The sequence below is a fragment of the Podarcis cretensis genome (assembly GCF_951804945.1).
Source record: "Podarcis cretensis genome assembly, chromosome: 5".
Taxonomy (NCBI): domain Eukaryota; kingdom Metazoa; phylum Chordata; class Lepidosauria; order Squamata; family Lacertidae; genus Podarcis; species Podarcis cretensis.
Window position 1 is genome coordinate 53,588,304 of NC_137174.1, and position 20,411 is coordinate 53,608,714.

At 39.5% G+C, this 20,411-nt stretch overlaps 2 protein-coding genes across 9 annotated transcripts in view; one reads left to right on the forward strand and one right to left on the reverse strand.

Moving 5' to 3' along the window:
• LOC307216151 (uncharacterized protein) overlaps positions 1-9,459 on the forward strand; it is a 33,962-nt gene extending 24,503 nt beyond the window's left edge. For 7 of the 8 annotated variants that reach the window (XR_013838931.1, XR_013838932.1, XR_013838933.1 and 4 more), the window contains 2 exons: positions 412-522; positions 8,816-9,459. The gene's annotated coding sequence lies outside the window, so the exon portion shown is untranslated. The remainder of the gene's footprint in view (positions 1-411; positions 523-8,815) is intronic. The other variant, XM_079976128.1, reaches the window with a different exon arrangement.
• SMC3 (structural maintenance of chromosomes 3) overlaps positions 4,421-20,411 on the reverse strand; it is a 30,083-nt gene continuing 14,092 nt past the window's right edge. The window contains exons 14-29 of the mRNA XM_079976070.1: positions 19,030-19,133; positions 17,882-17,981; positions 16,819-16,979; positions 16,422-16,563; positions 15,711-15,861; positions 15,152-15,304; positions 13,863-14,014; positions 12,896-13,054; positions 12,352-12,459; positions 11,877-11,985; positions 11,053-11,300; positions 10,751-10,963; positions 9,735-9,926; positions 9,461-9,638; positions 8,392-8,498; positions 4,421-6,354 (exon numbers count right to left, since the gene is read on the reverse strand). Coding sequence (XP_079832196.1) covers positions 6,283-6,354; positions 8,392-8,498; positions 9,461-9,638; positions 9,735-9,926; positions 10,751-10,963; positions 11,053-11,300; positions 11,877-11,985; positions 12,352-12,459; positions 12,896-13,054; positions 13,863-14,014; positions 15,152-15,304; positions 15,711-15,861; positions 16,422-16,563; positions 16,819-16,979; positions 17,882-17,981; positions 19,030-19,133 — 2,349 coding nt within the window. The 3' untranslated portion in view covers positions 4,421-6,282. The remainder of the gene's footprint in view (positions 6,355-8,391; positions 8,499-9,460; positions 9,639-9,734; positions 9,927-10,750; positions 10,964-11,052; positions 11,301-11,876; positions 11,986-12,351; positions 12,460-12,895; positions 13,055-13,862; positions 14,015-15,151; positions 15,305-15,710; positions 15,862-16,421; positions 16,564-16,818; positions 16,980-17,881; positions 17,982-19,029; positions 19,134-20,411) is intronic.

The window sequence follows — 20,411 nt, forward strand, 5'->3', positions numbered from 1 at the left end:
CCTGAGGTACCACTTTAGCTAATGGGGCCTCCCACTGCCGCCACCGCACAATTTCTGTTCTCATCCTGAAGCAAAGTACTCAACCTGAGGTACTATTTCTGGGTTAACAGAGTCTGTAACCTGAAGTGTCTGTAACCCCAGGTACCACTGTACTGCCCATGACAGCATTCATTAGCTACAGGCAAAATGTTGTCACAGTAACCAGCTGAATAATAGTTTCTTGCTGAATCTCCTATTCTCTGGCAAGGTTAGAATTCTGCAATACTAGACATTTAATACAAATACCCAGCCTGCAAAGCCACAAAAGGGCTATCCCAATGCACATGCTCATAGCTCAGACATTCACAGACTGAAGGAACATGATAGTATTTAAGAGGTGTGATCACACCCATCAAACTTTTCTCTGTTCAGGCACAACCCTGCATTAGTGTGGAAAGGAAAATCCTCCACTAACTCTAAGAAGAAACAACATGTGACCAAAGGTACACACTGGATCAAACAGCAACTATACAACTAGAAATTGTAAGTGTAGAAGAGTCGAAATTCTGTTTCTTTGTTTGTGTGGAATTTTATTATTAGGAAACAATCCAAGTCAGATTAACAATTGAGAAAACTTTTCTGTCCACAGTTCACCCCTTTAATAATCTAATTGGGTGCAGACGTACCAATAGTGAAGCTTTGGTATTGTGACTTTGTGTATGCAATTTTTGCCTGAGAGTAACGCCCATTTAATGCAGTGAGACTTACTTTTAAGGAGATATACATAGGATTGCTGTCAATGTTCATAATCGTTAATCGGCACAAAGGAAGGTCCATAAAATCACAAGGATGTGAAATATATAGAGTTCTTTTTTTCTTTCTCATGGTTTAGAACACACTCCTCTCACATTTCTTTTGCACACAATAATGAAGTTATTAAGTTTTTTTTATTTAAAAAACTGTTAAAGAACAGTTGAGTGTGTTTTACATAGTTACTTATTGGTGATCGGCTTTGAATGGGACATTATATTTAAAAGCAGGACAAAAATCTGTGAAATACCTTAAAAACATTATTTTAAGGTTTGAACACAAATTGAACACTGAGGTTCGCATACTTATGTAACAGTAATACCCGGATTCCTGATGGCGATACTTCCTGAGCTAAAATGATCACACGTCTATTAAGCAAGGAACGGTTGGGCGTCTCTGTATCAAGTATCGAGACTCACTTTGCAATTTATTCCATCATATTTCCACCAGGCTGCCCCCCCCCCTTCCAGCATATACTAATATTGCCATGTACTACTGGAGTAAATTAGTTTAAAAAATTGAGTCAAAGGAAGGAAGGAAGGAATGCAGCAATTTTTGGAACAAACAAAGCAGATAATTGCCAGTGCATGAAATGTAATTTGAAACAGCTGCGTCAAGCTTCCAGTAGCACTGAAAATTGATGCTCACCCGCTGTGCTTATAAGTAGGCACGCTAAAAGCAACTGCTTGCTTCAAGAAACATAAACTACTTCACACTTTGTCCATTAACCTTACGAAGAATGGAACCTGAAGGCAGCAACACTTTGAAGTTGCACATTGCTATTTGACTAATATGAAACAGCTGGCAAGTTAAAGAAAAACATGGGCTTGGCCATGCGATGTCAGGTTAGAGACACCACCTGGCGGCTGTAAACACATACAGCAAGCAGAGCTGAAATGAATTCCCATAAATGTTTAAAATGGCAGAGTTTTCCATTTTTCCACATTAATTTGTCTCAGGAGACCATTTCAAGCAAGTTTTAATTTGCATTTTGAATTGGACACTTGAAAGTAAAACAGTTAACATGCATATTCTTGACTCCTGGTGGTTCTGATTTTGTCAAGCTTTGTCAATAAAGAAAATATGCTGTCTTCAGCAAATAACATCTACATTTATCTACCAAATACTGTCAGGTATTTAAAAAAAAACAAGTCTGGAAGCCCTGCCCTCTGACGCGGAAAGCCTTATTCCTGCTGTGTTGAGGCGCCTCTGGCCCTTCAGATGTTGCTGCACTACAACTCCCATGATTTCTGACTATTGGCCATGCTGGTTAGGGCTGCTGGCAGTGAGAGTCTGACAGAATCTGGAGGGCCATAAGTCCCTCCAGCCCTGCTTCAGGGCAAGGGTAGGCAGGCTTCAGGTTTGCATAATTTAGTGTGGGCATTCTTTTTCAAAACTAGAACCTCACAATCCATTATACACAGAACGGAGGTTCAGAGGCCAATTAACCAAGACAAACCTACTAGAGATCATAGATTCTACTAACAAACCCTACAAATGACTGGTCGAAACCTGGTCAAAAGCAACAAAACAGTAACACTCTGAGTCTTCATAGAATCAAGAGATGTGTGATTTGTATGAGGCCAGCCACTGCCTCTATAGCAGAATTTTTTATATATATAATTACCAGAGCGAGTGGGGCCTGTACGGAGCGGTTAAAACTCAGTTGTGGGATGCTTTCCCCAAAGAAGCTTGTTGCAAGCCTACTTCACTGCCTTTTTGGCCTCGGCAATAAACTTTCATCTTTCCCAAGCTTTTCAGATATATATATATTTTTATCCTGCTGCTTTATGCTTTTTGTTGTTTTGTGGCTTTTATCTTACTATTTAAAAATATTAAAATGCAAATGCATTCTTCTTGCAAACCACCCTGGGAATGTAAGTGTAGGGCTGTACAAAAATGCTGCCAAAAATGCTTAATATCATAGGCAGGGCCACAGAACTGAGAAACAAGGGACCTCTGGACACAAGCTGAGCCCAAGAATGGTACAGGGCCCACTGTCTTTCCATTAAAATAACCCCCACTCCAATTGATCCCCTCCTTGTGCTCCAGCAGCCCACTTCACAAAATAGAGCCTGTTGTGTTGGTGGTTGCTTGAAATTTGGGAGTAGCAGGAGCTGACTGGTGGAGAATTATTTTGCACATCATCTTCCCTGGTCCAGGGTGGGATATGCAGCTATTAAATCCCAGGATAGTTGAGGAGTGGATATGGCATCAAAAGGGAAACTAGAAGCTACCGAGAACTCCCCAGTGATGCTGAAATATGCTGTTACCACATACCGGTACTTCTCAGCCAATCAATTAGATGTGCAGTATCAGATGAGGAAGGGATGTAGTTTAGCATGCTTTTTTTCAGAACAAAATAAAACACCAAATTGGTCAGTCATAGAGATGGGGGCGGGGCGGGGGCGGATTTGATTCAGTTTGCATTTAAAAGAGAATTCATCAAATTCACACTTTCCAAAACATTACAAGAACCAAAACACAGCCATCCTTCAAATTTGACCTCTGAATTTTGCAATGCAGGTCTCGTCTAGTAACGTTTACAAAAATGCATCTTTTGGGGTAAAGTGTGCATAAATATATATATATATATATATATATATTATGGAAAATTGCTTTGCAAAAATGTGTTAGGGAAAACTGGATACAATCAAATATCATGCTAAAATGATGGGTGCTCATGAGGGTTTGAATAAGATTCACACAGTAAAGTGGAAATGTGGAGAATGGAACTTAAGCTTTGAAAAATGAGAAAACAGAGAAACAAAAATTAACAGATTTGCCCATCTCTAATCAACAGTCGAAAAGTTCCGCACATCCATTCTAGGATTCAGCCCTGGCATTGAAATCAGATTCTAGAACTAACTAAGCCTACCATGAGGATAGGGGCCACAGCTCAGTGGTAGAATGCACACTTTATGCCTGCCAGGTTCAATTAATCTCATGTCTGAAATTAGTTTGTCCACCAACATTAAAATTGGTTGTGTTCTGCTCCACAGTCAGTACTTCTAGAACTTGGATATAGAATCTGTGTCCACCCCAGCTCCCATCAGCTCCAGTCAGCACAGCCAATTGTCAGAAATGGTAGTTGTAGTCCAACAAATCTGGAGGGCTACTAGTTTCCCTGCACCTCTCCTAAGACATGCACTAGAATTCTGTGTGGTCTACAAGGCTTCTGTGACCAGATATGCAGGGAATCCTTGGCAGATGTGGAAATTGATCCCTGATGACCAAGAGTCTGAAAACAAGGGTGATAAACCATTGTGTAACAACTAACACTTGTCAATACTAAAAACCATCCATTGTGTATTAAGCAAATACTAGTGTGGGGGAACCAGCTCGATAACAAATATTCAGAGAATGTGTAAAAACCTGGAGAATTTTCGAGCAAAATCCACAGATTCTGAGTTGAGGTGAAATTATATATTATCTGCTCCTGATAATAGGAATGTCTCCTGTCCTCCGTTTCACAAAAGAATGGAGAACAAAGATTTGAAAATACTCTTGGGCTCACCTTACTATAGTCCAAGAAGTAAGAAATTCCAGGGTCGCAGTGCTTACCCTGGTTTCGTGTTCTCCGGAAAGGAGCTAACTGTAATGCTGTTATCTTACAAAGCCCAAACACAGCTTTCTGACTTTTATTTTTTATTATTAATAATAATAAATTTCTTCACCCGTAAGGGCGAGGGCAGGTTACAACAATTTAAAATACAACATTAAAAACAGTTTAAAACAAAACATGTTGAGCAGATGCGGTGGGGTGGCTGCTCACCTGCCAAGAATGCCACGTGCTAATGCCTAATCTACAATAGTGACACTAAGGAAAAATGTTTTTATTGTGCAACAGCTTCAACAATGCAATTTCATGTTTTTTTTAAAAAAACATTTACTGATCAGCTCCTTAAAAACTGTACTTTGTAAAAAAGAAAGTAAACCTATGCACAGATTTTTAAAACACTTTGAAGTATTAAGAGATTGTTTACCCGAGCAACACTAAATGAAGCCTTGGCTTGCCTCCCTGGCTTGGCATTCTAAAAGTTTTATTTTACAATGCCACCAGCTGCTAGTTTGGCTCTGCCAATAGCAAATAATATATTTTGGATCGCCCATCTGAATCTAGTCAGACATAAACATGGAACTAATCCTACATTACTTGGCTACTATCCTAAATTACTAGGGGAGGGGGTCAGTATTAAACCAAACTAATATCTTTTTCCTGCTAATGCAGCACAGCTGATGCATCTGAATGGGTTTTTGTTTTTGTTTGCTTGCTTGCTTTGTACAATTGAAGATGATCAAGGAAGGTATTTTGAGGTAAATTCTCACATAAGTCTTGCTCTGCAGAGTGCTCCACTTCTGCAATGATATCATGTCTGAAGGATGTAAACCTCTCTCTCTTTGACATGGCTATACTGAAACCTGAAAGGAGGTGACATACTTGTGGAGTCACTGATAGATTGGGATAACTCATGATTTTAATCTTAGATATAATTTGTGGGAGAATCTATATGAATGACCCAGTTGCTGCTGAACTACAGCTTTCATAATCCCTGGCCATTAGCCAACTTCGCTAGCACTGAAGGGAGTTGTAGTTCAGTAATAACTGGAAGGCCAAAGTTTCCCCACACCTGTTGTAAAACATCTGTAGAATAAGTATGTTACACTAATACATCAAATTATGTAGAATCAAAATTTCCCACCCCATGCTATCTAGCAACGAAAATGGTAGAAATATGAGATACTTCATTTAACCAGAACAGATGCTCTGCATATAACTAACTTGAAGTGGAGCATGATAGGTGTTCAGAGTTGCATGAGTTCCTAAGCTATAAAACAGAGTAAAGATGATGGAATAGAAAACCTATCTGATTGTGAGGCACCAAAGCCCATGAATCACAAGCAGAAGCTTACATAAAGATTTACAACCAATCTCTGTAACCTATCATGACATCTAAAAAGCCAATGACCTACAAGCCAGGAGTAAATTCATCTATAAGCTCTATTGCCAAATATTGATCTCCATACACATAAACAATCTGCATTCTACATGAAGTGATAGTAGACAGTATAGCTGTTCCCAATATCAAGAACATGTATCTAAATTACAGCATTAAAAACAATTATTTTATTGAAGCTATTTTAAAAAACCATGTGAGGCAGTATAAACATTAAAATTGTAACTGGGAAGGAAGAACTGGCATTTAAAACTCCAAAAAGTTAAAACAGCAAAAATGACACATTAAAAGTACATTTTTAAAGCTACAGGTATAGTATGACGGTAAAATTAACAGGTATTTTATAAAAGAATTTAACAGCACATATGTAAAATGGAATCCAATGTATACAGAAGTCATAATATTCAGATGCTCCATTAACTTATGTTAAAATAGCTTTTGAACAGTCACAATGTATTTCAGATTTTACACAGCTGCCCAGTGTAGAAACAAATATTTTACAGACTTTCCCAACAGGCTGACAGCTCTTTGCCACTTATCCATGAGTAGTATCATCTTCCACAAAGTCTTTGGCCATCTCTGCTGTGATCACATCAATATGACTGACCTAAATCAGAAAAAGAAACACAGTTTTGAAATCAATGAAGATGCTAGCCAACATAACAGCTCCATGGTGTTTATGAAGCACTCTCCCTCTACAGTACTGTAAATCTGTAACTGTGTAATTAATGTATGGGGACACGGGTGGCGCTGTGGGTTAAACCATAGAGCCTAGGACTTGCCGATCAGAAGGTCAGCGGTTCAAATCCCCGCACCGGGGTGAGCTCCTGTTGCTCAGTCCCTGCTCCTGCCAACCTAGCAGTTCGAAAGCACATCAAAGTGCAAGTAGATAAATAGGAACCGCTCCGGCGGGAAGGTAAACGGTGTTTCCGTGCGCTGCTCTGGTTCGCCAGAAGCGGCTTAGTCATGCTGGCCACATGACCCGGAAGCTGTACACCAGCTCCCTTGGCCAATAAAGTGAGATGAGCACCGCAACCCCAGAGTCGGCCACGACTGGACCTAATAGGGGTCCCTTTACCTTTTTTTAATTAATGTATGAGCCAGACAAAATCATTCTACCAAATGTTCCACACACAACTCTACATTTTGAAAACATGCAGGAAAATCTCAGCATGCAATATTGCATCCTAAATCCAGCTTCCATTTCTAACCTTTATGCTTGCAAATATGTACAGGCATCATCCCACTTAGACACAATAAACTTGCACGTGACCACAAATATGCACGGTGTCAGGAAATAAAGAGATTAAAACCAGGAAATGGCAGGAGAGAGCTGGAGAGTCCTTGTGGCCAGTGAGGAGACCCTCCCAGGAGCCCTAGGAGGACTTCAGTGAGGGAGGAGGAAGCCCCAAAGTGATGAGAGATACAGCAGGGCTTTGTGTAGGCTGTTCATTCTCCCCACCTAGCAACTGACATGCACAGTAGCACAGCAGCCATTTCTCTGTGCAACCTCCAGTCTCCAGCTGGCCCCAGAACTTTAACTCTAGGTGTGGAGAGAGAGTGACAATGAGACTGCTGGACAGCAGGGGGAAACGGGCATTTGGAGGCTTTTTAGCCCCACTTACAAAATATTTGCTTATGCATGCAGGGCCCCAGAATGTAGCCCCAGCATAAGTGGGAAGACCCCTGTATTTGAAAGTGAATGGACACTGCCTTGTGATGTTTCAGAAACTGGAGTGATGAGTGTCAGAACAAGATTTCCATTACTCAGAGCTTTAGAGTCCTGCATACCTGATCCCACCACCTATGAACAGCAAAGGCTGAGCAAAATAATCAGCCAGAGCAATTCAAACCCTGGCTGGGCAGCAGTGCAACACAATGAAGTGGCAAAGCAACCACTGTATCCACAAGCTTGTCCCTCCCAGGGGTGGGTACAGGCCATCAAATGAGGCCAGCGGGGCAGCGCTCAAACACCCTGTTTTGAACATTCATGCCAGTGGTTCTTCTGCCAGCCTGCACTTTCAGTGGAAGAAAAAGGGAGCTGCAAGTTAAGAGAGCTACACTTCACAGTCAGTGGGGCTGTTCTGGGCTGGTGGAGGGTGACCATCCCATCCACACACACCACCCCCAAATGTGACACATCACGGCTTTGGTCTGCACTCTAAATGACAAGAGTTACGTATTTTATACAAACAGCACAATTCAAACTCTTGGCACAGGATCTTTAATAGAATGGAGTGCATACTCTCCTACTTTTAGACTGTCATCTACAGAAAGCAGCCTAGAAGGAGGACAGCACGTACTTTGTACTAAAAATAATAAAGGTAAAAAATAAAAACCCTCCAGTCATATGTTCTGAAATGTCTGTGTATCTAGACATCTGTGCAGTACTACCCTTGCCTTCAGTCAGTCAAATGAAGCTGAAATCTATGCAAACATTAGCAATCAAGTCACTAGAAATGTGTCAGAGGCCATCGCAGCCTTTAACATAAGCCTGTTGAATTCATGTGCCTTTATTGTTTATGAAGTGATTTATAAGCAAGTTCCAGATTTATTATTTATGGTAACAGTGTCCCATCATGCTTTGGAGGGACTTCAGCCATTGCCTACAATAATTTATTTAACACGTTTTATAATTGCATACCTTATTTCTGAATTTTACACCATAAAATTTATCAGCAGACTCGAGCAGTTCCGGCCTGAAAGTTGTGGTAATAAACTGAGCATGTTCTGCCAGTTCCATGATCATATCTGGGGAAGTAAAACGAACATTGAAATAATTTTCCAGGCATTTCTTTAGTGGGTAAGTAATAAAATGCAGCAAGTTCTGGTACATAACAAAGTGTGATATTAAAATGCAAGCAAATTTCAGCAATTGGCTCGAGTGGGCATCACATGACTATTCTGCAAACTGTCATAGGAGCTCGATTTGGTCAGCTTTTGATTCATCATGTATGGAATAAATGTGGAAGGACTTGGAAGAAATATATAATTGGGAATATACCAGTCAAGAAATCAAGGGGTAACTCCATCTTCCTGGCTGCTGCACTGCTCTTTTGTCATTCCAGAAAATGTGCCAGAGCAGGTTTGGGGCTGCCACTATGAAAACTTTTCCAAGGTTGATGGAAGCAGTAGCAATAAGGCTTGGTTGAAGAAGAATGCTTTTGCCTGGTATCTAAAAACATATATAATGAAGGCACCAGACTAATCTCCCTGGGGAGAGTATTCCACAAACAGAGAGCCGCTGCAGAAAAGACCCATTCTCATGTTGCCATCCTCTGGACGTCATGTAGAGGAGGAACACTAAGAAGGGCCCCAGGTTGGTTTATAAGGTTTACACATCTTAATAAAGCCAGATTACCTTCTAGAAGTCATACTCTGCCTTACTATTACAATGTCATTCCCATCAGTGAGACCCAGACATATCTGGGGAATCCACAGAGCTAGGGAACTGGTCAACTTGAAGTGGCAAATATCTCCCTGTGTTCCTTCCTTTAGCTACAGTGAAACAGCCAACTGTGTTCCCGAGAAGCATAACAGCAGTTCACTTCTGTACCCCAGAGGACAGCCACAAGACGCACATATGTCATATTAAGCAGCTACAGTGAAACTATAATCCCAATTATTTTTATTATGAGAAGCTTTCTTTGTAACTGCAATTAGATAATTAATATGTAGCATTGTGTTGAACAATAAAATACCCAAGACTCTACCTGAAACTGCCTTTCTATGCTGGGCATCTAGGGCTTGATCAATTTCATCAAAGAGGTAAAACGGCGCAGGGTCACATTTCTGGATAGCAAAAATTAAGGCTAGAGCCACAAGTGACTTCTGTCCACCAGAAAGCTGCTGCATCTCTCTCATTTCACCTTGCTTGCCAGTAAATGACACCTGCAGGAACAATGAAAGATTAGTTACTGCTAATTCTTAAGCATTACCATAATATAATTTGTGGTCATGAGAGTGCAAGGTAAAATATTCCATTACCCTAATCCCAACTCCAGTGAACTGGTCTACAGAAGGAACACTGCTTTGAGATCCTGATCCCTTTTCACTCTCAGCACCACCTTCACCTTCATCTTGAGACTGACTGCCTTCCACATCACCTTTCTTCATCACGAGTGTAGCTTTCCCCCCAGGCACCAGCTTCTGAAAGACTTCACTGAAGTTCTTTGAGACCTTGAGAAAGTGTAATTCAATCCATATTAATCTTTGCACAAATAACCTGAAGGCTTTCTGACAAATATTTGTAAAAGTAATTTAAAAGGATTTCAAAAGCTACTTTGGTAAAGTACTGCCATAAGAGTTCATCCTAGAAAATCCCATCCTATCCCATCACCTGATTAAAGAAGTACTCTAATAATTGCTGATTCAGTGTTTCCAAAGTGCACTAAACACAAAGTAGCAAACTGGTGTTTGCCACTGGCGCTTGTGGCAAAACAAAAAACTTGAATGACAAAAGACTGGGGACTGTATGGGCTGGCTCCCTATACTCTGTGTGTATAAGGGACCCTATGCTTGCAACAACATATGTACACAAAGCTCCTCCACGTGTGCACAGGGGAGGGGGTGGGGATAGAGAATCTGGATTGGCTCAGGATCTCCTCTCTTGTGTAGAGCATTGATATGCAAGCAGAGTCTCTTCACACATGCACCAAATGCCAATACTGCAGTTGGTGGGGTCAAGGGCAGGTTTATCCTGTATCAAACTCATAGCAATTGTGGTAAACGTAGTACAGTATAAAAAATTTCTAGCACCTACAACTATTTACAATCTGGTTAGAATCTAGTCTGAGACATGTGCCTCTGTTAGGACCTTTTCATACAGTAAGTTCTTGCTAAGATTTCAGTAACCTCAGTTTGCTTGTAAAAATAAAACCAGGTGACAACTTATGAACTTTACAAATATGAACACATGCAAAATACATAATACAATTGTTTCCAACATGCAATTCAAAACATATCAAACAGCCCTGTCACTCACAATGGGTGCCAAATAATACCTGTTTGAATGTCAGCTGGATAGCTTCATATTTTCTGAGTTCAAGGACATTCATCAACTCCATGATGGACTTGTAGCCCCTGTCCAACTCTTCTTGACGTTTTATCAACTTCTCCTTCTGCTCTGAGAAGTTCACAAACTGATCTAGAGCTTTTTTATTGACATGACTGTATTTTTTCAGTTCTGTGTTGCATTGTTCCAGTTTGCGAAATAGCTGTATAAAAGAATTGAGAAAATCCATCAGAGCACGGTATGAACCACCACTCACTGTCTCTGGAGATGAGCACTCAGCACTTTTGTTACCTGCTTCAGGCTCAATGTCTGGTATTTTTCGAACGCTTCCTGGGGAAGTGATCCTAATTCCCTGATTTTCTTCATACACTCCTCCTTCTTCTTCAGAAGCATGCCTTGCCGGTTAGTCATTTTTTCAAGCTCTTTTGTGTCATGATTAATAGCATCCATGTGCTCTTTCTCCATGTTCTTCCAGCGCTCCATGCTCTTTTGGAGTTCTTTGATTCCTGCTTCTGTTTTATCAATTGAATTGTCCAGATCTAGTATAACAAATCAAAGAATAGTATAAAAACGTATAGTTGAAATTGAGCCTTACAACTTGATATACAAAGAAAATGCAGAACATTGATAAATCTTTATTAATAATATCTATGATTTTAAAATATAACCAGGGTAGGGTGGGAATGTACTCTGGAATGTTGTTAATAAACTCCCAAAGGTGATGAAGAACAAGACAACAAAATCCAGATGTGCCAGTATAAAGAAATGAAGGTATGTTAAGATTATGTCAAGCACAGCATCTACTACAACTTCTAGCAGCAGCTTCCGAAAGAAGCCATGGAATCCACTGCATTAAGGGAGTCCAGTAAGCTTTTATAGTTTGTACCCTTCTGGAGGGCTTAATGGGAAGCACAGCTAATGTGTCCAGGCTTGTGCTACCAGTTTTAGTTATTCTTTATCCTTCTTTGTACTATTTGTACTGTATACTCTTTGAACATGATTTTATTTCAGTGTTATAATCTTTGTTAATTGTTCTTGGAATACTTTAAGTTAACTGTATTTTAGAATATGTTAATAAAATATACTAGATATGACACCTTCTCTTAATTACCAACCTTCTGAGCGTGCCAGCGTATCTTTCACTCGTTTGTTGATAGCCTCAAGCTCTGATGTTGTTGCTGTAAGAACAGTGCCACCTTCTGTTTCTCTCAGCTCATTCAGCTCCTAAAAATGCAAAATGTGAACAGGATGCAAGTTCAGCCGATGCAAATAAGGAAGCTATAGGCTATACTACTAGAAGAGGTTACTTTTCATGGTTTACAATATATTATTATTGAATAGCTCATTTTTATAATTGATTAGAAATATATAGATTGCAGCTTCACACCAAAAATTGCATAAAGAGAATTTATATTTGTGTCATCATAGGATTCTCCAAAATTTGTTGAATGTTGGCAGTTCAATAAATAAATATTATGTGAACATCCACTAATTTAGAGACACATCAGTAAATACCGAGTCACTGTGATGATTTTAAAATAGTTTTTTTAAAATGTTAAGAATGGAGTGGATCAAAATAAAATATCTTACTTGTTCAACTTGGTCTAAGCGCTTTCTCAAATTCTCATTGAGATAAGTCTCGACTCGTGTGATGATCCCCTCAAGCTTGATCCTTTCATTCAAAAGCTGTCTGTTTTCCTATAAACCAAGAAATACATATGGATATACAGAAACAACTAAATATTGTTGGCTGTTTGTTTTTAAAAAATATTTTATTTCACAATATTCATACATCGCTTTATGTTACTAAAACCTCAAAGTGGTTTACAAAACTCAAATTATCAGCTTAAACAGTTTTACTGGTATTTCATTAAATGCTTTATGCTCTCCACTATTTACATACATGCTTTATAAGTACATTCTAGCAAGCCCACTGAAATCTATGGGCATCCATTGATTCCAGTGGATCAGCTCTATGAATGACGAACGTTGGTATCACACTATTTTTGCTACCAAATGAAAAGGTAGCAAAGGTAGAAAGTGGGGAAGGAAATAGTTCTGAACAGGCTTTTGTAAATAATTTCCCAACATTCTTAAACACAGCAATTTTATTTTTCATTTTAAGTGTCCTTACTTGCTGTAGCTGTCGGATCTCATCATTAAGTGCATCAACTCGTTTCTGGTCCTCTAAACTGAGCTGCGACAACAGGTCTGTCCCCAGTTCTGCTTTTAAAGACTCCCGGGTTGATTCCATAGCATGTAAACTTGCCTCCAAACTTTGTAAGCTGCGTTGCTAAAGAAAAAATTAAATGTGAGTATCATGAAAGCAGCCTTCCAATTTATCTAATTATGTGACCTAGCAGCAAATGCCATATAAAAAAAGGCTTAAACGCAATAAGCAACAACAGTGATCTCACTCATATATGTACCTACTCAGAAGTAAAATCCTACTCTGCAGCCTTAGGGACTCTCAGGGAATATGAAACTGGACTGAGAAATAATCATAATCATAAGCATTACTATTACTATTTCTTGCTTGATTCCTTTTTTAAAACCAGTTAATCTACTGGATAGCACACTGAACAATCCAGATAATGAAAGTATAATCTGCTGTGCAGGAAGAGCAATCAAAGCCCTTGAACTGTCATGCTGGAGGGTGTTTGGATGGAGCGGAAGTGGCCCTTTACTAGACTCTGCTGCTGGGGAAGCTCCACCATCAGGGGAATGCCCACTTGTAAGCAAAGGATCTGCTGGATCCTGAGCAGGCCCTACTGCTGTCATATGATGGCAATTAGCATGATTCAGCAAAGGAACTGAACTAGCAAAGGGGCGTTTTTTTCCTGCTGCTGACATGACTGGTACAAGTGACTGGGCTGTAGATGCACCAGTGGTTGCTCTATTCCATTAAACCAGCCACTGCGAGTCAGTTGTTAGGATTATAATTATATCTGTTGATAGCTCAATCAGTAGAGAAATAAGACTCTTAATCTCAGGGCTATGAGTTCGAGCCCCACGTTGAGCAAAATATTCCTGTATTGCAGAGAGTTGGGCTAGATGACCCTCGTGGTCCCTTCCAACGCTACAAATCTATGATCCCATACCTTAGGCATAAATGTTTTCTCTGACTGCTGTCTCTTCTCTTTCAACATTTTCATCTCTGATAAGATGCTGTCTCTGGAAGCTTTGAATTTTCTTTGTTGGGTTTCAATCTGCTGCATCTGATTCATTAGCTGATCAATTTCATTATTAATCCATGCAGTGTGCTAAGGAAAAATTCTGATCATCATGAACATTATGAATGATATAAAATCAGTATGTTGTTGGTCTTAAAAAATGAATCCTTTTACAGCAATAAAGGCTGTTTACAAATCATAGCTTATTAACATGGACAAAAATACTACATGCCACAACCTTCTATAAACAAATGCAGTGCAAGTTACAATATGGCTGAAAATTGTACTTACAAGCTAATCACCTACCAGACTTAACCACAAACCCAGCAAAAACAATCTCATATGCACTTTTTGAGCAAAGCTCCTGGCATATTTGTTCGGTTTCTACAACACTACTGGTGAAGAGCTACTCTCTGCAAATATATGGTTAAGACCCCTTTTTCTGTTCTTCTAGGCTGAGCAAATCTTGACTGATTCTCAGCAACAATATACCTAACACTACTTTTCTTAACAGCAACCAGCCCTTCTGAGTTTCCCGAACAGTGACCAAAGCATAAGAACGTAAGAAGAGCCTGCTGGATCAGGCCAATGGCCCATCTAGTCCAGCAACCTGTTCTTACAGTGGCTGAACGGTTGCCTGTCAGAAACCAGCAAGCAGGATTCGACCACAAGAGCACTCTCCCCTCTGTGGTTTCCAACAACTGATATTCAGAAGCATTGGAGGAAGAGCATAACCATCATGGCCAGGAACCACTGACAGCCCTTTCCTTCATGAATTTGGTCACTGCTCTTAAAGCCACCCAAGTTCATGGCCATCACTGCCTCCTGTGGGAGTGAGTTCCACAGTTTAACCATGTGCTGCATGAAGTAGTAGTTTCTTTTATCCATCTTGAATCTTCCAACACTGCTTCATTGGTTATTCATGAGTTCTAGTGTCATGAGACAGAAACCACCCCCCCCACTTTTCTCTATCTACTTTATCCATGCCAGGGTTAATTTTATAAACTTCTATTATGTCATCTCTTACTCGTCTTCATGCAGAAGACAAATGCATGTACACTGAGAGACATACAAAACTACCAACAGCATTCACACACTATTTGTACCTCAGTCATCCATTCTCTTACACACAATGCAGTTATTTTACTGAGAAACAGGCAAATAAGCAATCCCACCAGCAACATCCTCCACATATGAACAAGCACTATGAAGGATATTTTCAATGTTTCTTCGCAGGTTTTCATTGAGCTTTGCTTCAAGTTCTCCTAGTTCTTCTTCCACCTTTCTTACATCTTTCTGCAGTTCAAGTCGAGACTTTCTTGTGTCATAATAACCCCCAGTCAAAGCCCCTCGGTGGCTGACTTGATCACCTGGGGGTGGGGAATATATTTGTGAAGAATAGATGCTAATCTGATGTAGGGAAGGTGAGTGTGACTTGGTTGAAATGGCCCTGCCGGCCAAATCGAAAGGCCTAGAAGAACTAGTTAGGCCTATGGGCTGGAGATTCCACTTCTGCTACTTTAAAATTATTATTAACACTTAATGAAAAACATTTACAGCTCTACCTAAGTTATTCTTAGAATCAAGCAATTACATTTGTATGAAGTGGCCTTTTCAATATATAGCCAGAACAGGGTTTGGGAGAGAACTAGTACACAACAAATTCAGCTTATCAGAACACAATGAATTATATATGCTTTGTTGAATAGCTGACAGAGAGCCAAGTAAACTGTGAAATCCCTTTCCTTTGCAAATAAAATTGAACCTAAGTCATACCTTCCAGAGTAATACAATCCATAGTAAAAGCTCTGGCCAGCTGGGTAGACACTTCCATACTACGACAAATAAGAGTCTTTCCAAAAACATGCTTGAAGGCTTTATCAAATCTTGGATTGTATCTTAGTTTACTGATCATAGGAATAGCATCCTGAAAGCAAGAATATTAAACAGTTAAAAAGAAGTACAAGAGTAGTGCATTTATTTTCAGGTACAAAATGTATACTATAAAAAAGCCAACCTGGTACCAAAAATACAAATAATTGAAATGTAGACTATAATAATCTAGAATGTAAGTAAATCACACAAGGATTCCCTTAAATTAAAGGAAAATAACCTGGCTAAAAGACATTTAGAACAGCAACATGCAGGGACATATGAAATACAGGTTGCATCCACCTTTGCTATCATTTTACAGTGATACCTCGGGCTACATACGATTCAGGTTACACACTCCACTAAGCCAGAAATAGTGCTTCAGGATAAGAACAGAAATCAGGCTTTGGCGGCGCGGCGGCAGCAGGAGGCCCCAATAGCTAAAGTGGTGCTTAAGGTTAAGAACAGTTTCAGGTTAAGTATGGACCTCCGGAACGAATTAAGTACTTAACCCGAGGTACCACTGTATTTGTGGCCAGAATAGCACTGAAACGATTACAAGTATGTAGGCCAGGACAATTTGCTATTTAAAGAAGACGATGACGACAGACTCACATTGGTTTCAGGGTATGCAGTATCTCTAACATCCAGCTTGTTCAGAGGCAGAAAAGTTACTTCTCCAGGCAGATTCATTTTATTGAACTCCATTAATATCTTAGTACTAACTTCATCCGAATCTACAATATGATAAAAAAGCCTAACATGAAAAGAGAGAGAACGGAGTTGAATGAATGAATGTTTTATCTTAAATTAAAACTGCATTGTCTCCCCTCCTACATGCCATCAAGCACTACCAAGAAAAAAATCCTATGGAATAAAAACGTTTTATGCACTAATATTTATTAGAAAAAAGCCCAATTCACCATTTTAAGTGCTAGCAGACAATGGTTTAAAGTTAATATGTTCACAATGAACATTCTACAGGAAAAAAGCCTAGTAATCAGAACTATACCTGTTTCCTGCAGTAACTTCAACACAGGTGTAGAAAGCAGGCTCACACTCAAAGTTATTCATTACTATTCCATGATAGCCATTCTGAACATGTTGGTTAATGCCTTTGCGACGGAAATGCTCCAAGACTTTGTTTATGCTGTCAATGCCATTTAGAATAGCCTGTCATAATAAAGCAGAATTACTTGAGCTTCCTATACTTTGTGGAAATAGTGTAAACCCTGTCAGGGAAGAGTTAGAAGTTTCCAGTTTCTCAGAGGGAGAAAGCATTCCCCCAGGGGGGGAGGGGAGCAGTGAATCTAATAGAAGAGAACAGGAGGAACAACAGGGAGGGACTGGCTGTTCCCAGGAAAGGCAAGGGTTCAGTTCTAGCTCAGATTCGGAGGAGGGGAGATACAGGCCAGCTCTAGCCAGGAGGTTAGAAAAAAGAGCGGGAAAACAAAGGGAAGGGCGCCTTCGCCATTTTGAGAGTGGCTGGTCATGGAGAAGCAGAGCTCAGAAGGTATCTGAAAGAAGTGACTCTGAGGAATAATATTTAAGAACCGTTTATAAGATTGTTTTGTTAATATGCAATAAAAAGTTTTATAAAAGAACAAGAAGTGTTTGTGTGGTGATCTGAAGAGGACAACGACCAGGCCTGACAAACCCCATCACTATTTCTCTCTCTCTCTTTAAGGATTTCCTCCACTTTTAGTTATCATCAGTTTTATACCAACAGGACAAAGTTATGCAATGATCATTATAATGCATACAGCACTGAATCCATTATTTGTTCAGACAAGTTAATATACATAGCTACTGAAGTTTAGGTATAGGGCAACTGTATGCACTTATGCAAGTGATTGGTGACCACAGAAGCTAATTTAAAAAAACACAGTTTGGTATGTATTTGTGACTTGGTAAGTCATAAATACTTGTTTTAATACAAATGAATTTGTCTTTAGACAGTTTTGATTTTTACTTTTGGCCTGACCGTTCCCCACAAAATTCTTCAGAAGGAAAAAGAACTATATTAGTTACTGAAAATCTCTATCATAATTATGACAGCATGCTATGACTCTCACCTTTCCTGTTGCTGCTCTAAGAAGCTGCTGTTTCTTTTCCAAGTCTTCCCGTTTTGCAGCAAGAGCTTGCTGTTCTGCATTCTCTTCTCTCCACAAGTAACTGAAAAAATAGTACACTTCCATATTACAAAATGTATCTTCAAGGAAAAACAGAATAAAATACCAGATCAGGGTAGTGGTATTACAAGGTTTTTAATAACCTTGTCCTAATCTAAAGCTTTCCGCGAGCATTTTTTAACACTATTAACTCTTTTGTTAAATCTCTTCTACAGTGTATAGCTCCTCAAACTGATTTATTATCCCTAACAAGAAGAGACAATATGTCATATATCTCTTAAAATATCACTCCTTTTTTCTAACACAGCAAAAATCCTTGCCACCAAGATTGGAGAACAAAAAATTAGATAGACAGTATTTCATGCAAGCCCCCTGCCTCCAGGTTTCACATTTTGGAAAATTTAGAATATTTTTGAAATAGCTGGAGTACTAAAAGAAGTGCAAGGGAAAGTTGGAGAACATCATCATATGTAGGAACCTGGAATTAAACAGAATTAAAAACCAGGCCCTAATTGCTAGAATCCATGAATGAGGTTCCCTCAGATAGTAAAACCGTGCTTACACATTCTCAAACATTTCTCCAGAACTATCATGGCTAAAATCTCTGGAAAATATGAAAGCTCAGATTCCCAGGAAGCTATATTCCACTCCATAATTGTTTTCTATCTCAACACAGATTTTATGAGTCAACTCCATGGGCTGGAGTATAACAGTGCCTATATTAATTCATAAGTTGTGTGCACTAACATTAGAGGATGAGTGATTTTTTTCAGTCCCTTTTCCCTTCTGCAACTCCCAGTAACGTGCTAAAACCAGCTCCAGAAAGTTGAGAGAACAATGTCGAAGGTGGAACGGGTACTGAAGGAGTCATCAGTAATAACAGTGTTTCCTCCTTTTTTATTACAAACATCTCTATTGGAACAAAAGCCCTATCCTGAGTGTGAGGGCCCCCAATAGATTGTACCCTATACTGATAATAGTTAAACAATGAAACTGTATTTATTAATGTCTGAGTAATCAATATTTATATACATCACTGTACATATTCACACAACATAGGTTAGCTCAACCCTTAAAAAAAAAATACTAACTTTCTCTCACTCTGTAGTTCATCTTTTTTGTTCTTCACTTCATAGTATTTTCTGTCCAGTTCTTCAACACGAGCTTTCACTTCATTAAGATCCTGATCCAGTTTCTAATGCATAAAAGGAGATATTTTAAAATTCAGCATCTCATGATTTTAATTGACTCCAATACATTTTGTTCCCTTAAGCAGCAGAATTATGTTCAGAATAAAATAAAAGATCCTATTTATAGTTTGTAGAGAACATTGCTAAGAAACTAAAGCTACAACTGAGCAATTTAGATTTTTGGCTACTTTCAGCATAGGGTATATTTGACTACAAAGATGGAACAGTCATATTTGACAATTGCTTGGAAGGTTTTCATTCACGGCTCAAGCCCATGCGAACAGCGAAGTGAAATGGAGTATGCTCTTTATATTGTACTGGCCCCACATACTCCAGATCCATTTTAGATCTGCACATTTAATGAGCCCAGGTCCAACCTGCACAATCTTTGCTCTGCAATGCCCCCCCCCCATTCAACATGTCCTATGCATGGAAACATGAGAGACCAGGTTAAGGGGTTGGTAGTTTACATGAGGCAGAATTGGCCAGTAAAGTTCCAAACTCACACTGCATGTCTTCTAAAAATATTCAGAAAACAGGATGACAAAATATAGAGTTGAACTTTTAGCTTACTTAATTATACCATAATTACACCTCCAGTTTTTAAAAACAAAATCAAGGAACTTTCAAGATAATGGGTTACATCCAACAGGGAGTTCACACAAGGTAGCTCACACAAGGAGAACTTGCCATTTCTTCTTCCTCCTCCTCACCACTCACTCCCCCCCCCCAAAATGTATTCGAAAGTTACAATACATTTTCTATCAACATATCCCCTCCACAGACACCTCTGTGATGGTGGTGGCATTAAACTATGCTGCTCTTCTTCAATAAAAGAGGAAAAGGGAGACCAGATCGTGTCAAAGGTCTCTTTTTTTGAGATGCCTTTGATTAGTCACCAGTGGTATGCCTCCTCCCCTCCAATTCCTAGGGACCCAGATGGATGCTATGGCCTAGGACGTATGTCAGAACCCATAGCAAGCACACCTATGCTCACACTCTCTGTCACAGAACACATCTCTGATACTGTACACAAGTGACCTCAGCTTGCTAAGTGCTGAGGCTGCTTAAACACGTTATCACAGCCACAGCCACAACCACAACTGTCCTGTATTGGAAATGTACTGGAAATATAGCCATCTCTCTCCTGCCTGCTTATTTTGCAAGGAATTCAGTGGTGTCTTGGCCTTGAAGCTTGGACAGCTTGCTAATTTTCCCTGCAACCCCCATCTGTGAATAGAAGCTGCATTTTTGTCTTTTTGCTAACAAGCAGTGTCTCTCTT